The sequence below is a fragment of the Chaetura pelagica genome, unplaced genomic scaffold (genome assembly GCF_000747805.2).
Source record: "Chaetura pelagica isolate M959 unplaced genomic scaffold, ChaPel_1.0 scaffold829, whole genome shotgun sequence".
Taxonomy (NCBI): Eukaryota; Metazoa; Chordata; class Aves; order Apodiformes; family Apodidae; genus Chaetura; species Chaetura pelagica.
Window position 1 is genome coordinate 72,107 of NW_009954535.1, and position 15,303 is coordinate 87,409.

General features: G+C 42.7%; 1 protein-coding gene across 1 annotated transcript in view; it reads left to right on the forward strand.

The window, feature by feature from the left end:
- PLCH1 (phospholipase C, eta 1) overlaps positions 1 to 15,303 on the forward strand; it is a 59,675-nt gene that overhangs the window by 35,268 nt on the left and 9,104 nt on the right. Inside the window, exons 7-18 of the mRNA XM_010004734.1 lie at positions 1,681 to 1,884; positions 2,256 to 2,376; positions 3,844 to 4,015; positions 5,852 to 5,959; positions 6,502 to 6,663; positions 7,828 to 7,899; positions 10,608 to 10,702; positions 11,390 to 11,487; positions 12,532 to 12,711; positions 13,800 to 13,907; positions 14,496 to 14,620; positions 15,058 to 15,142. Of these exons, the coding sequence (XP_010003036.1) occupies positions 1,681 to 1,884; positions 2,256 to 2,376; positions 3,844 to 4,015; positions 5,852 to 5,959; positions 6,502 to 6,663; positions 7,828 to 7,899; positions 10,608 to 10,702; positions 11,390 to 11,487; positions 12,532 to 12,711; positions 13,800 to 13,907; positions 14,496 to 14,620; positions 15,058 to 15,142 (1,530 nt within the window). The remainder of the gene's footprint in view (positions 1 to 1,680; positions 1,885 to 2,255; positions 2,377 to 3,843; positions 4,016 to 5,851; positions 5,960 to 6,501; positions 6,664 to 7,827; positions 7,900 to 10,607; positions 10,703 to 11,389; positions 11,488 to 12,531; positions 12,712 to 13,799; positions 13,908 to 14,495; positions 14,621 to 15,057; positions 15,143 to 15,303) is intronic.

Here is a 15,303-nt window from a genome sequence, read left to right on the forward strand (position 1 = left end):
TAAACCTGTGTCCTACAGCTACACATCACAGTCCTATCCCAATGGGAATGCCTTGGGCTTGCAGGAATTTACTGCTAACCTTGTATTTGTGAAACACACATGTAAACCACTCTAACACTATGTATCTTATAGTATAACCTGTTCTGGCTGAAGTAATAAAAGCCAAATTTTCATTCTGCTCCATCTCTGGAATCGTTCCTGTACACTCCTTTGGTTTGTGCTTGTGTGAATAAAATACAGATAGTTGCATTTTCTTTGGGTTTTATACTGTATTCACCTTGTTTGCTAAATCAATTGTTGATAAAATAGTTATCCAGAGTCCAGCTTAGCATCAAACCAAAATCTGAATTGGAAGAAAATAGATCAAATGCTGGACAGGTTAATTTGCCCAGAAGAGCTTTCATGAAGCAGCACAATTTACATGGTGGGTTGGGGGTGGGAGGGAGGAGAAATCTTCCTCTGCATGGTGTCCAAATCCTGAATATGGCCTCCCAAATTTTAAACAAGGGTCTGGTGTGACACTAGGCACTGCACTTAACCTGAAATAAGGAAAGCAAAATGAACAGGCTGTGACATTCAAGAAAATATTTTTGAACACACTTCTGTTCCTTTTAATCTTCTGTTGCTGCTTTTATGTTTGCATTGCTTTCAGGGTTGGTATTGTTTGCACTGTCCTTTGGAAATAGTTTACATTTCTCATTCTCAAAGCAGGTAGTTTTAAAACTTTCTCCGTTCAACACTCGTGGTTTGTAGGGATGTAAACCATCTTGCACAGAAACTTGCAGCATAGAGATAATTAAACTAGAGTGGAAGTGGCTGGGTTAGTGACTTGTGGCTCAGCTGCATTCTCTCTGCAGTACCACCCAGATGAAGAGATCATTTTTATCTCACTGAATAATTCTGAGGGAGGATATTTTCTTCCACTGAGTCTAACAAAACCAGTCACACCTTGTGCTGTTCTGCCCATTAGCAGAGTGGTTGTGTCTGAACTGCAGGAGGCAGTTTGAGCATGCTTGTCCTAGTCTGTGCTCTGGATTTGGTGCAGGGACTTCTCCAGGCTTTCTGAGGAGTTTTTGTCATCGGCATTTTTGTCTTCTGCACTTGGGCAGCAGCTGTATTGATCTGTGGGGTTTTCAGTCTTTTCATAGAGCTGCTATTAATCACTCTTCTGCTTCTCTTAGAATCTGCTTTTTTTGACTGTTGGTTGTTAGTTACTTTCTGAGGAGGCTCAATGTCATGTTTGAAAAATGCTTGTTGATTTATTTATTATTATTTTTTTCAATCATAAAAAAAATCATAAATATAATCTCCAGATTATATTTTCTAGTCCAAAACTGTTTTAAAATTGTCTGGGGACAAGGGTTGGATCTTGGGAATGTATTCTTCTCAGAGGTGTCAGGACTTCCATAGGCTTCAAGAAGGAACACCTGTGTGTGTGCCAGCAGTGGACTTGAGTTTGTGCAGCCCCTTCAGTTTGCAGAGAATCAGGCAAGCCACAGACAGAAAAATATGCTGAAAACCTGGGGTACAGGAAGGTTAACCCCTGCTGTGTGATGCAGTGGTTTTGGAGACACAAGTTAGCACTGTCAAGCACAAACAGAACAAAGTGTTGGGAGTGCACAGCATTCCCCTGGGAAGATCTGCTGCATCCACGGCAAAACTGTTCCTCTGTCTTCAAAGGTTTCACCAACTTCATGCGCAGCCCTGCCTGTGATGTGTTCAACCCCTTGCACTGTGAGGTGCACCAGGACATGGATCAGCCCCTGTGCAACTACTTCATTGCCTCATCTCACAACACGTACCTGACAGGAGACCAGCTGCTGTCCCAGTCCAGGGTGGAGATGTATGCCCGGGTGCTGCAGGATGGCTGCCGGTGCATTGAAGGTAGATGGCCATGCAACTTGCTGCCTCTGACAAGTGTGGTGGTTGTTTCCTTTAAGTGCAAAGTCAGTGACAAACTCCAAGCATTAATGCTTCACTGCCTGATTAGCTTCAGTAGTAAACTCCTATTTTCTAGCAGTCTAAGTGGGGGATTCTAAAAGGGGAAAAACCAGTTTTAGGTTGCAGATTTTTCAACTGATAGAAGACCAGACTGTCTCGTTACTCTTGACTCAAGTGGAAGGTCTTAATAGATTGAATGAAACTTGTTGCCTGCATGGTTGAATAGTGTACCTGTGTCCTACTGGCAAGCAAGATCAGCAGAAATGTGTAAGATCGTGAGCCTCTCTTAATGCATTGCTTTTTTGTCTTAATAGTGGACTGCTGGGATGGTCCAGATGGAGAGCCAGTAGTGCACCATGGCTACACTCTTACTTCTAAAATACTCTTCCGTGATGTGGCAGAAACTATCAATAAATATGCCTTCATCAAGAATGAGTGAGTACAGTTGGTGTTGAAGCTACACCTGTCTGCTTTGTATAGCTAATCCCGTGTCAAAATCAACAGTCAGCATCAGGAAATACATCTGTTCCTTTAAACCCACTGAGAAATTATGAAGTTGATTCTGTTCCCCTCTATTGCCTGTGTCAAATTTATTGTTCACCTGCATGAGCTTGTTCCATTAATCAAGTTAGAAAGTTGAGCCTGAGTTAGGCAGACCTTTCATGCATTGTAAGCTCAGTAATATTTTGAACAGTCTGAGCTGGTTGGATATCTATAGATATTGGTACAGAATGGAGTCAACAGAGCTTCCTGCCCATATCCCTGTGGATATTATTAAAAATCAATACTGGAATATTCTCCACCTAAGGAAGACACTTCAGTAGGGAAGTTGAAAAGCTGTCTGACATAATGTGAAGAAATACTGAGATGTGGGGTGATGCTCAGGTTCTGTGTTGTTTGCCATGGTGCTATGTAGCAGTTTATTATGAGTTTAACCATATATTTATTATGGTCCCAAGTAATGAGTGGGTGTATGAGTAGTTTAGAGAGAATAGAGGGAAAATGCTTACTTTTTTTTATTAAAAAAGAAAAGAAAAAAGAGGAACCAAAAATGGGTGAGGTGATTAAAAAACCCAACAAAACATAAGAGGCCAAGCCCAGAAGTTTGGTGGTGCTGATTTAGAAACAGGAGCTGGTGAATTCAAATCTGAAAGATGTGGTTTCTTCACTCAGTGTATAGCTGGGCTCTGGGGCTCCTTGCCATGGGATTCTGGAGCTGCCAAGAGTTTAGAAAACAACTGGACAAATTTGTGAGAGAAATTTGCTCTTATATACAGAAGCAATGTCTTTAGTCAAGAAACTTGAGCTGCAAATTTGTGAAGCCTGGGAGAGTATTCTGGAAAGTGCTGCTAAGTAATTCTCCTCCTCCAGAGTCTGGGCACCTTTGGTGATTGGGTCTGACTCACTGTAGCTGCACTTGTTGAGCCAAAGGCAAAATGGTTCATGCAGCTATCACTCTTGGGAAGATGAACAGAGTTAGCAAACTCTTTGAATCTGTTGATTTTAAAAGACTTTCCTCCAGGAGCTGCCTGCTGACCACTTGCAGCCTGTAAAGACTTTGTATGTGACTTGCAGAGGAATAGTCTTCAGTTCTACTCAGCTACGTAGAATAAAAAGGTTTTGCATTGCTGATGAGCTTTGTTGCATGTTTTTCTGTGCCTCATGCTGGGTGATCATCAGCTTTAAACTCTGTCACCCTGTGTGCTAGTGATTTGGGCCGGGGGAGAGGGCAGAATCTAAGGGATTCTGAGAGCACAGGGATTTGGGAGTCCTTCCTCCCAAAGTGAGTTTGTTTCCAGACTCCTGACAATGCAAACTGCTGAAATCAGCTTATGTGGTAAGCTGTGTGGGTCTTCTGTCTTAAAACGCAATTGTCTCCAGGTCTGGTGGTTTTGTTTCCAGGTTTCCAGTGATACTGTCCATTGAAAACCACTGCAGTGTCCAGCAGCAAAAGAAGATTGCTCAGTACTTGAAGGAGATACTTGGTGACAAACTGGACTTGTCATCAGTCATCACTGGAGATTCCACACAGCTCCCCAGCCCTCAAAATTTGAAAGGGAAAATCCTAGTGAAGGTAACTTGCTACTGGCAGCATGCTCAAAATGCAACAGAAGTCAGCATGTGGTATTTTTTGTAGATTTCCTTTGGCTCTGGAGAACCAGTTCAGCAGTACCACGTGGAATAGTACAGATGCACTAAATGAGGTAAATGCTGAGCTTTTCAGGGACATTGAAACAGAGTTTACCTCTGACTTGGTGCATATCCTGGATTACTTCTGTGTTTCAACAGGGAGGTGGTGTCAACAGCAGTGGAAATAAAATTCTTTCTATTTCTGAAGCATCTTACCTGAGAGTCTTAGAGGTGTTTATTTTTAAATCTTTGCACTAATTCAGGAGGGCAGAGAAATTACATAAAATGCATTGCTATGAATAGAAAGAACTGGGACACAGTTCCCTGAACCTGGTATGTTTCATTTTGTTGTTTTTCTGGAAGTTTTTTTTGGTTATTGTTTGGGGTTTTGTTTGGTTTGTTTTTTTTTTCATTTGTCTTGTTCCTAGTGGATATTATTCCAGGTGTTTCATATCCATGTAGTATCAAAGCATTATCCTGTAGTGCCTTCTTCAACAAAGCTTTTTGGATTAATAGAAAAGCAAAATCTTTTTTCTTACCTTTCCCCCTCACCCTGCTCTGATCAGTAGTTCATGAAATGAAACTGTTTTCATGGCTCATCAGCTGTGCCTGTGAAAGAAGAGCACTTGAGAAGGTGCCTGTAAGGAGCAGTGAGACAGGAGGCCCTTGAGCACTGTAGTTAGTGTTGTGTGCAAGATTAATTGCTTGAGCCTCCCAGTATAAATGGATTTGCTCTGAAAGGGATTTCAAAGACCAGGATGGATATAATACAGAAATGCAAGGCAGGCCTTTGAGAGGGTGATTAATAGAGTTGTGGGTTATTGGGTTGTCTAATTTACTTTGACACATGGGCCCAGTTACTTCACTGTGAGCTCCTGAGATACTGTTATCCCCCCATTTCTCTGGCCTTTGTATCAAGCTGGCTACAAAGAGTCAATTTTGGTTTGATGTTGATTTGAACATATTTCAGTGTATAGAACAGAGCTGACCGAATGAGAAACCTTTGCGTACTCAGCTGTGATTGTGGATGTCACTGAACCAGTTCTCTTGTGTAACTGCCAGTTAACGAACTGTGCAAGCCTGTAGTGTTGGGGGTTTAGGGACTCAAACAAAGCAGTGTCATGTCGGTCATGAGACCAAACCTGGTTTAAAAGACTGTATAAATGCACAGCAAGCAGGAGAGGTTTGGTGCTGTGCTGCCCTGACATGAAGTGCTGTGTCTTCCTGCCACATCTGAGTTTGTAACTGCAGTTTGACTCTTCAGCTGAGAGTGCTGACACCCTGGGGGCACTTACAGAGTGGGCTGGAGCTGAGCTAATCGTTTCAGAATGAGGAGTACTTGTAAGCCAGTTTCTTATCTTTTGGCTATTTTTTTTTCTGCTTTATACATTTTCCTTTGAAACACTATTGATCATGAAATATCTGGGAATAAACTAAAAAGAAAAATATCTCTTGGATGCTTGCTAGCTTGGAGGGGGGAGATGGTGTGGTATTTTTAAAGAGCTTGCAGAGAGCTTCCCCTCTACTCTGCCCTGGTGAGACCACATCTGGAGTATTGTGTCCAGTTCTGGGCTCCCCAGTACAAGAGGGACAGGGATTAACTTGAGAGAGCCCAACAGAGGCTACAAGGATGATAATCTGGTGTCAGTTTCTTTGGAAACAAATTCTAAACTCTGGTCAGAGTTTAGGTAAGGAATAGTTGAGAAATGGGCTGTTTCGGTTTTTGCACTAAATAACACTGACCATGTGTGTTTTGTGAATATTTTTTTCCTCATTTTAGGGTAAAAAGTTACCATACAGTCTTGGAGCAGATGCTGAGGAAGGAGAAGTTTCAGATGAGGACAGTGCTGATGAGATTGAAGATGACTGCAAATTAAAGCCCTGCTATGTATGTGCAGATATAGTTTCCAGGACTGTTACATCTCTACATCACTTACATGCATACTCCATAATCCTACTGATAGTTTTTAACTTTGATTTCAAAGTCAGGTCATTAAGATATAGAAGTTATATACTTCCACATGTTGTTTGGAAATGCCCACTTTGTCATTTTAAATCACATAAGTAACATATTTAAGTACTGTAGGTGCATTAGACTGAAAGCACTGGTGCCAGCACTGTGAGAGTTCTGGGCTCTGTTCAGGTAGAAGGTGTGTACCTGAGGACCATGACATAATGGGATTGCTGCACAATTTCTAGATTAAAACGTTGAAAGGAGACAGACAACGAAAAAAATTTGAGGTTTGAAACAGTTTTATTTTCTATCCATTTCTTTTTTTGACACTGAAGAATGTGTTCTGTTCCTTTTGTTTCTTAACTCTTAGTTTATTTTTCTGCTGTTCATGGCACATGTCATGTTCCCTCAGACTTTGGTCTCAGAAGGGAGGAACATAATAACATACTTTAACTGGATTTTTTAATGTCTTTCAGAGTAATGGTGCAACTGAGCACCAGGTGGAATCTTTTATAAGAACAAAACTGGAATCTCTGCTAAAAGAATCCCAAATCAGGGACAAAGAGGATCCTGACAGCTTCACTGTGAGAGCACTGCTAAAGGCAACCCATGAGGGTTTAAATCTTAACCTGAAACAGGTATGTGAGGTTTTCCCTTTCGTGTGCTCTGTTGAATATTAGACAATGCAATGTGCATTGCACATTTTCCAGGTGAGAAAGCTCATAACTTGTGAACAACTTCAGAGTTGTACAGCACTAAAACACAGGATTGTGCTCCTACTGCCACAAGTAAGGCTGTTTTTTTCATGCCTAGACTTTATTTTATCAGGAATGGTATGGTTTTTTTTACATCAAACTATTTTTGTAAAATAATAAAATGTATTGGAGCTTTGAGTGCATCCACAGTTTTTTTCATGCCCAGACTTTATTTTATCAGGAATGGTATGATTTTTTTATATCAAACTATTTTTGTAAAACAGTAAAATGTATTGGAGCTTTGAGTGCATCCACAGACAGCACCTCAAACCTGTGGTCACCATACTTTGACCTCAACAGGATGCAAAGCCCAGTTATCCTCAATTACAGAGGGAATTGTTCTGTGGGGGATGTGTCCACCCCGTCACCCGTGTAGTCTTAAAGGTCAGGTTCCTGTATCTCTGGTTTCTGCTCATCTTCCCACTCTGCAGGGTTTATGTAGTTCTTGCCTCTTTCTCCAAGGCTGTGGCTGTGAGTTTTACCTGAAGCCAGGTTTAACTACAGAAACATACTCACCTTGTGCTCACCTTGAGACATCTGGCCAAAGCTACATTGTGGTGGGAAGAGGCTGTGAAAAGTCCACCTTGATCTGTTAGGGGAGATTCCCCCCCACTTCTCTTTTCCTTTGTGGCTATTTTCAAGACCAGTTTCAAATACTGTTATGTTTGATCTTGCTTACCTCTTTTTGCTAGACTGTTTTCACTACATGGTTGCTTGTTGCCTTGAGCAGTGTTAGTACTAGTATTTTCCCTTATTGTTAGAGTCTTGCTAAGCTATCAAGTTTATAAAGAAGTTAGAAAAGTCCAGTAATGAGTTTTTGGATTTCGATTTGTGTTCACAGAGCAGTGTATGGTGTTTAGCTTTTAACTCACTTTTATTCTCATGTGCAATCCCTGTACTCTTGGAATAGTGAATCAGGGTGATGTACTTAAGTAAGTTTCAACTTGTATTAGGTAGAAACTTTGTGCTTCAGAGACTGTAGCAGATTCCTTAAAATCACTTCCAAAGGTATCTAGTCACGCTTCTTGTTGCACTCTCTCTGCACAGAACCTGGACACAAAAGAAAGTGGGAAGAAGCCACATGGTCGGTCGTTAATGAGCAACTTTGGTAAACACAAAGTAAGTAAAATGAGAGACTTTGCTGTTCTAGGTGTGACAATGCTCTAGAGGTGCTGGGTATGTTCTACTGCTAGAGACAAGCATGGGGAACATGGGGGCAGTGAGGAGGGACTGTGGTTACATGTGGTATATTTATTGCTGTTAGCAGTTTGGAAAGCCTTCTGAAGGTGATCAGGCAAGCTCAAAAAAAGTCTGGCCTGACCAAAAAGATAATTTTTACTAGTGGTGTGGAATTGCTGGTGTTCTGATCAAACTTGCAGCAGCAGAAGAGCAAAGCAGACATATACCTTGGTGTGCTCCTGTGTTCCAGACCCCTGTGCTCAGAGCTGGTTCTGCTCATGGCCCAGTTTCACCCTGTTCCATATCCTGGGCAGTGCTGTGCAGAGCGTGCTCTTACTGCCTGGCCTCTTGCTCTAGGGCACAGCTGTGACTGAGTACTGCCTCTGGGCTCCTCCTTTGTAAAACTGTTCTCTTCTGATCTCTTGACAGTTTTGCATATATTCTTTTTATGTGTTTGTGTAGCTGCTGGGTCAAATTTTCTGCTTGGCTGGGTCTTTGCTGCGGCAGCTCTATTGAACCAAGCAGGAGCTGATATAATTCAGATGTGTGAGGTTTCATTTTACAGCTGGACAGGCAGCAGCCACCAAAACGGACAGTGTGCCCAGGTGTCCTCCCCTTCCCATACCCTGACAAATGTGTTCCTGTCACCTGCCTCCCCTGTTCCCACACTCCCATGATGCCTCAAGGCTTGGATTTATTGAACACACAGCCTCGGTAGGAGCTGGTTCAACCAACAGCTTCTTCCTCCCCAAGTGGATTAGCTAACACCAAGTAGAACAGCAGATGGGTCTGTGCATGGAGCAGGTCTGCAGCAGACACTGTGCCACCAGCACTTTCTCTGCCCCAGCCTTCTGGTCACCCCAGCTCCTCCTCAGCATCATCCCTGGGGAAAGCTGCATCTGAGCAGGGGACACACTAATTGATGATCTGAGGAGCAGTTCAGGAAAAACAGCACTTATTAAATACTTCATAGAGCTTAATCTATGGCTTGTCTGCCCTGAAGCCAGCTAGGAGCTATCAGAAATTCTCTATGCAGACTCATATTTACACTTTGATTATAAGCTCACAGCTGTTCAAAGTGCACATTTTTCTTTCAGCAGCTTTAGCTAAGTGCATGTTATTCACTTGTGTGCTGAGATCTGCAAGTACCTGTGGTGCATGATAGTGGGCACTTCACAGAGGAACCTGTGCTCCCTGCTGGGAAAAGAAGTGCTGTGGAATGAGGTGTCAGACAAAAGTCAGCCACTAAAACTGCTGCTTACACTGAGGACTGGGAAGCATGTCAGTAGTTTAGTTACTTTAGCTACTTATCCTAATGAATATAGCAGGTTGGGTAGCCCATTTCTTTCATCTCTGCTGAAACAAATGAGAGTATATATAGATATATATTTTTCAATAATTGTATTGTAGACTGAGGCAACAGGGGCATCCAGTAACTTCCCCCTTATGCCCTTCCAGCTAGAGGGATGCCTGGGAAGCATGGATACTATTGATGTTTCTGCAGGTACAGACTTATCCACCCAGGCATATCGATCTGTCATGTTTTCAACCAGCTTTTCAAACTCTTTAAAAGCTACCAGTGAAGGAACACAGACACTGAGACTGGCTGTTCCTGCAAGTTAACTGCAGGAAATCTCCACAGTGCAGACCTTCAGATTCCAAAACTGAAACATAGCAATGATTTCCAACATAGTCAACTTTATTTCAGCACTAGAGACAGCAAACTAAGTTATGTACATTATAGGTGTGTCACAGCAGGAGAAAGAAATTTGTGCTCATTGGGCATCTAGGTATTTGAGCACAGGGATAAGGAGCTCTCCTTTATATTGTTAGTTATCTCTTGATGAGAAGGAAATTAAGCTCTCACTTGAAGCTATAGTTAGTGTTACAAAAAATGTAATGTTGTTGAAATTGGAAACTATTCTTAGGTGCTTGGGAAAAAAGGTGCTTTTGAGATTTTTATCTTTTTATAGTAACTATTTTCTTTATACTGTAACAAATGAGAATAATTTGAATGCTTGTACCTGTGGCTCAAAAGGCAGCAGAAAGATGATGTTTGAAAATTTTGCTCAGACTCTGCTGTGTTCAACTTCATGAATTAATTTGTTAAATTTTCTAAACTGGTTTGAGGGGGAAGGCTGGGATGAAAGCATACTGAGGTGGAAGGAATGCACTTTGCAGTTAGATCCTTCTGTTGTTAATTATGACATGATTCATTAGAATATCAGCAGGGCCAGTGCCAGTGTACTGGGGACAGTGGACAAATGTTGTCCTCTCACATTGGGGGGAAGCTGCAGAATACACAGGGGCCTGCAATGGACTGGCCAGTTTGCAGAAATAAATGATCTTCAGGCTTGTATTTCTCTGCTAGGCAGCAGATAGACCTGCTCCATGGCTGCAGGCTGGGGCCGTTGGGGTTGGGTGGAGTGAGATTAGGGCACAGATGCTTTGTGCTGGCTTTCCTTCCCCATGGGTGTGGAAACACTTGACATCCCACCCAGGGATTTCTGCTGTCAAACCCACAGGGGTCATTCTGGCCCTCTGCTCTAAACCTGCTGCTGCTGCTCAGCCACCTACCTCCTGATGACAGAAATGTGCATTTCTGGAACCAGCCCATCAACTAACAGAGCTTGGTTCTCTCCCAACAGAAAGCTGTGAAGGCAACATCCAAATACCATAGTGCATCAGATGATGAAGAAAGCCAGCAAAACTCCTCTGGGAAGGAAACGGGGCAGCTCCACAGGTAAGCTATGAACCACCAGTGTTTTACAGCTCAGTTAAAGCCAGAGGCATGTTACTACTACTAATATTTGCATGTTACTGCCTCAGGGAAGCCTGTTCTTAAGAGCAGGTCATTTATGACACTGCCTTCGATTTGAGGTATATTTTGCTGTGGGTGCTGTAGACCAGTATTTTGATTGTGTAGTTTGTCAGAGGTTGCAAATAGCAATTACCCTTAAGCTGATGTGTGATAGCAATACTTTTCTAATGGAAAATGCCAATCTACATTTTACATGCTGTAAATAGTGCTCAGAGAAAACTGTTTAGGCCAAACAAGGGCACATCACAGCCCGCCCAGCTTTATTACATCTCAGAATGGAAAGAAAAAGCAATAAAAAAGTGCTATTGAGAATGTCTTTGTCACTGAAATGCTCCATTTTCAGATACAGCTCAGAGCAGTCTGCCTTGGTTTTGTTGGGCAGAGCCAGGTGCAACTATTTAGTGTGTTTTAAAGGAAAGATTTTGTCTAATGTGACTGCACAGGTACAAGGGGAGCATTCATTTCAGATTCCTCTCTGAGGAGATTTGCTACGTGGTTCACAGCTGCTTATTTCCTTACTGATGAAAAGAAGAGAAAGGGGGATTAAAATGTGCTTTAAATATTGAAAAATTCCCATTTTAAAAAAATGTATGAAATACAACCCAGCAGGCTGGCTCGTCGGAGGAAAACAGTGAAGCTGTGCAGGGCTCTATCTGACCTCGTGGTGTACACCAACTCTGTGGCAGCCCAGGACATAGTGGATGATGGTAAGGCTGCTGGCATGAGGCTTACACACACCTCTTCCTCTTTCCTGTTTGAATGGGGAACATTTCTATGTTCTCAAGGTTTCCCTGTTTTTCGAAGGTGTTTTAAAAGCAGAGTGGTTAGTTACCTGTCCCATTTGCTGAAATATGGAGAAACAATAAAGCACCCTGAGAAATGTCCTTTCCCTAGGTTTCTTATGACATTTGTGTTTTAGTAGGAATTTTTAAAATGAACCTTTTTCAAATCCCTTCCTGGTTTCACAGTTTTATGGAATTTATTATCATCATAGCATCACAGAATGGTAGGGGAATGGAAGGGATCTCTAGAGATCATCTAGTTCAACCCCCCTGCCAGAGCAGGACCAAATCTAGGGCAGATCACATAAGAACACATCCAGACAGGTCTGAAAGTGTCCAGAGAAGGAGACTCCACAATCTCTCTGGGCAGCCTGTCCCAGGGCTCTGTCACCCTCACAGGAAAGAATTTTTTCCTCATGTTGAGGTGGGCCTTCCTGTGTTCAGTTTGCATCCATTGCCCCTCCTGCTATCACAGGGCACCACTGAGAAGAGATTGGCTCCTCTTTCTTGACACCTACCCCTCAGATATTTATAGACATGAATAAGACTCCCTCTCAGTCTTCTCCAGACTAAACAGCCCCAGGTCTCTCAGCCTCGCACAGAATAGTTTGAGTTGGGAGTGATCTTAAAGCTCTAGGCCCCCTACCTGGGCAGGGACACCTTCCACTAGACCAGGTTGCTCCAAGCCCCATCCAACCTGGCCTGGAACACTTCAATGTTAAGTGCCATTTAGCAACATAACAGATGTGAGTTGTGCCAAATAGATGTGACCTGCTCAGAGAGCGTGTGGTCACACTGGGCATGTGATTTGCATGTGACATGATCTATCATCGTAACTTTGTACTAAATCTGATGTTCCCCTTGACTAATATCAGTTCAACTGAGGTCTGAGCTCAAGCCCCTGTCTCCCTTGGACACTCCAGTCCCTTGGGTTGCTTTGTGACTTGTTTGATTTATCTATGCACGCAGGATCAACGGGGAACGTGCTGTCCTTCAGTGAGAGCAGAGCCCACCAAGCAGTGCAGCAGAAGGCTGAGCAGTTCATGCTCTACAACCAGAAGCAGCTGACACGGATCTACCCCTCAGCCTATCGAATCGACTCCAGCAACTTCAATCCCTTGCCTTACTGGAATGTTGGCTGCCAGTTGGGTAGGTGTTGGCAGGAGTAACTTACTTCCCACTTCTTGTGTATGTGCTTAGGAAATACCTGACACCTGCATCTTCTCTTTCAACAGTGGCACTGAACTACCAATCTGAGGGACGTGTGATGCAATTACAGAGCAGGACCAAATCTAGGGCAGATCACATAAGAACACATCCAGACAGGTCTGAAAGTGTCCAGAGAAGGAGACTCCACAATCTCTCTGGGCAGCCTGTCCCAGGGCTCTGTCACCCTCACAGGAAAGAATTTTTTCCTCATGTTGAGGTGGGCCTTCCTGTGTTCAGTTTGCATCCATTGCCCCTCCTGCTATCACAGGGCACCACTGAGAAGAGATTGGCTCCTCTTTCTTGACACCTACCCCTCAGATATTTATAGACATGAATAAGACTCCCTCTCAGTCTTCTCCAGACTAAACAGCCCCAGGTCTCTCAGCTTCGCACAGAATAGTTTGAGTTGGGAGTGATCTTAAAGCTCTAGGCCCCCTACCTGGGCAGGGACACCTTCCACTAGACCAGGTTGCTTCAAGCCCCATCCAACCTGGCCTGGAACACTTCAATGTTAAGTGCCATTTAGCAACATAACAGATGTGAGTTGTGCCAAATAGATGTGACCTGCTCAGAGAGCGTGTGGTCACACTGGGCATGTGATTTGCATGTGACATGATCTATCATCGTAACTTTGTACTAAATCTGATGTTCCCCTTGACTAATATCAGTTCAACTGAGGTCTGAGCTCAAGCCCCTGTCTCCCTTGGACACTCCAGTCCCTTGGGTTGCTTTGTGACTTGTTTGATTTATCTATGCACGCAGGATCAACGGGGAACGTGCTGTCCTTCAGTGAGAGCAGAGCCCACCAAGCAGTGCAGCAGAAGGCTGAGCAGTTCATGCTCTACAACCAGAAGCAGCTGACACGGATCTACCCCTCAGCCTATCGAATCGACTCCAGCAACTTCAATCCCTTGCCTTACTGGAATGTTGGCTGCCAGTTGGGTAGGTGTTGGCAGGAGTAACTTACTTCCCACTTCTTGTGTATGTGCTTAGGAAATACCTGACACCTGCATCTTCTCTTTCAACAGTGGCACTGAACTACCAATCTGAGGGACGTGTGATGCAATTAAATGATGCAAAATTTAGGGTAAATGGCAACTGTGGTTATGTCCTCAAACCTCAGCAGATGTGCAAAGGTAATGTCCCACTATACATTGATTACTGTGTCAAGCCTTTCAGAAAATGGTTTCTTGGTGAAGTTGCCAAGGCACAAGGAAGAAAAATGAAAACATTCTAGAATCTTTCATAGTTCCATAAGTCCATAATTTTACTGTATTTCAAAGTTCATACCATTTTTGTCCTTGAAAAATGGTGTCTGGCTCTCAGACTGTGTAAGAAAGCAGCTTACTCAGCCCTAGTTGATTCTTCTCATTAATGTCTGGGCAGCTGTGCAAGAAACATGACCAGAGTGCTGATCCAGGTTATAACTATTGCTTTTTTAGAAGCTACTGCTTTAAAGAAAGTTTTGTTTCAAACGAGCATTGATCTTGCAAGCCCCTGCTATTAGAGAGTTCTTTTCTGTTTTATAATCATGTAAACAAGGGCTGCTCAGCTCAGTAAAGGCTGTAAGAATGGAATGGAATTTTGAAATTCATTAACAGCTGCTCCCTGCTCTGTAAGACACTTGCTTATGCCTGAGTTTTGGCTAGACGTGTGCATCCTGGGTGTAAGGTTTATTCTGCGTATCTTTTTCTTTACCCTTCTCATCTCTTGCCATCTTTTAGGCACCTTCAACCCCTACTCTGCTGATCCGCTTCCTGCCAGTCCTAAAAAGCAGCTTATTCTGAAAATCATCAGTGGGCAGCAGCTACCTAAGCCTCCTGACTCAATGTTAGGGGACAGAGGAGAGGTAAGCTATTGTAGTACCAAGGCTTCCATGCAAGCTCCTGGAGTGACATGGCAGCATGTGACTCAAAGAAGCATCCTCCTTATTTAATTACACTCAGTGCATTTCAGAGTGCCAAGCTTTTGGTCACTAAATACTACATTTTCCCACCGTATCCTGTATCCTACACATGGTGTTTAAGAGCTGATTTGTTTCATATTTTGAGGGTGATTTTGAAAATTAGTCATAGGTGACCAAAGCTCTTGGGAATACAAACCAGGCATCAACCTGCACCTCATGAAGTCACCTCCCATCATTGTGCTGCTTGAAAATTCATGTCAATCAAAGGCTTTTGAATTCTTATATGAATTTCAATTAACTCTCTGCATGAATTTCCTTGAAAACTGACCTTTGCTTGTATCACGGGATTGCTTTTAAACTACTTTGTTTTTTAAAAATAGATAATAGATCCCTTTGTTGAGGTGGAAATTATTGGGTTACCCGTTGACTGCTGTAAAGATCAAACCAGGGTGGTTGACGACAATGGTAAGATAATTTAGCTCATTTCCTCTTCTTAGAGTAAAATATTAAGTAATTATAAATGATTATAAAAAATCATTTATTGCTTTCTAAATTGCAAAGCTTCTTACATGATGAAATCAAATTATTGTATTTTAAATTCTGCTTTGCAGACAGAGTTTCTGGTG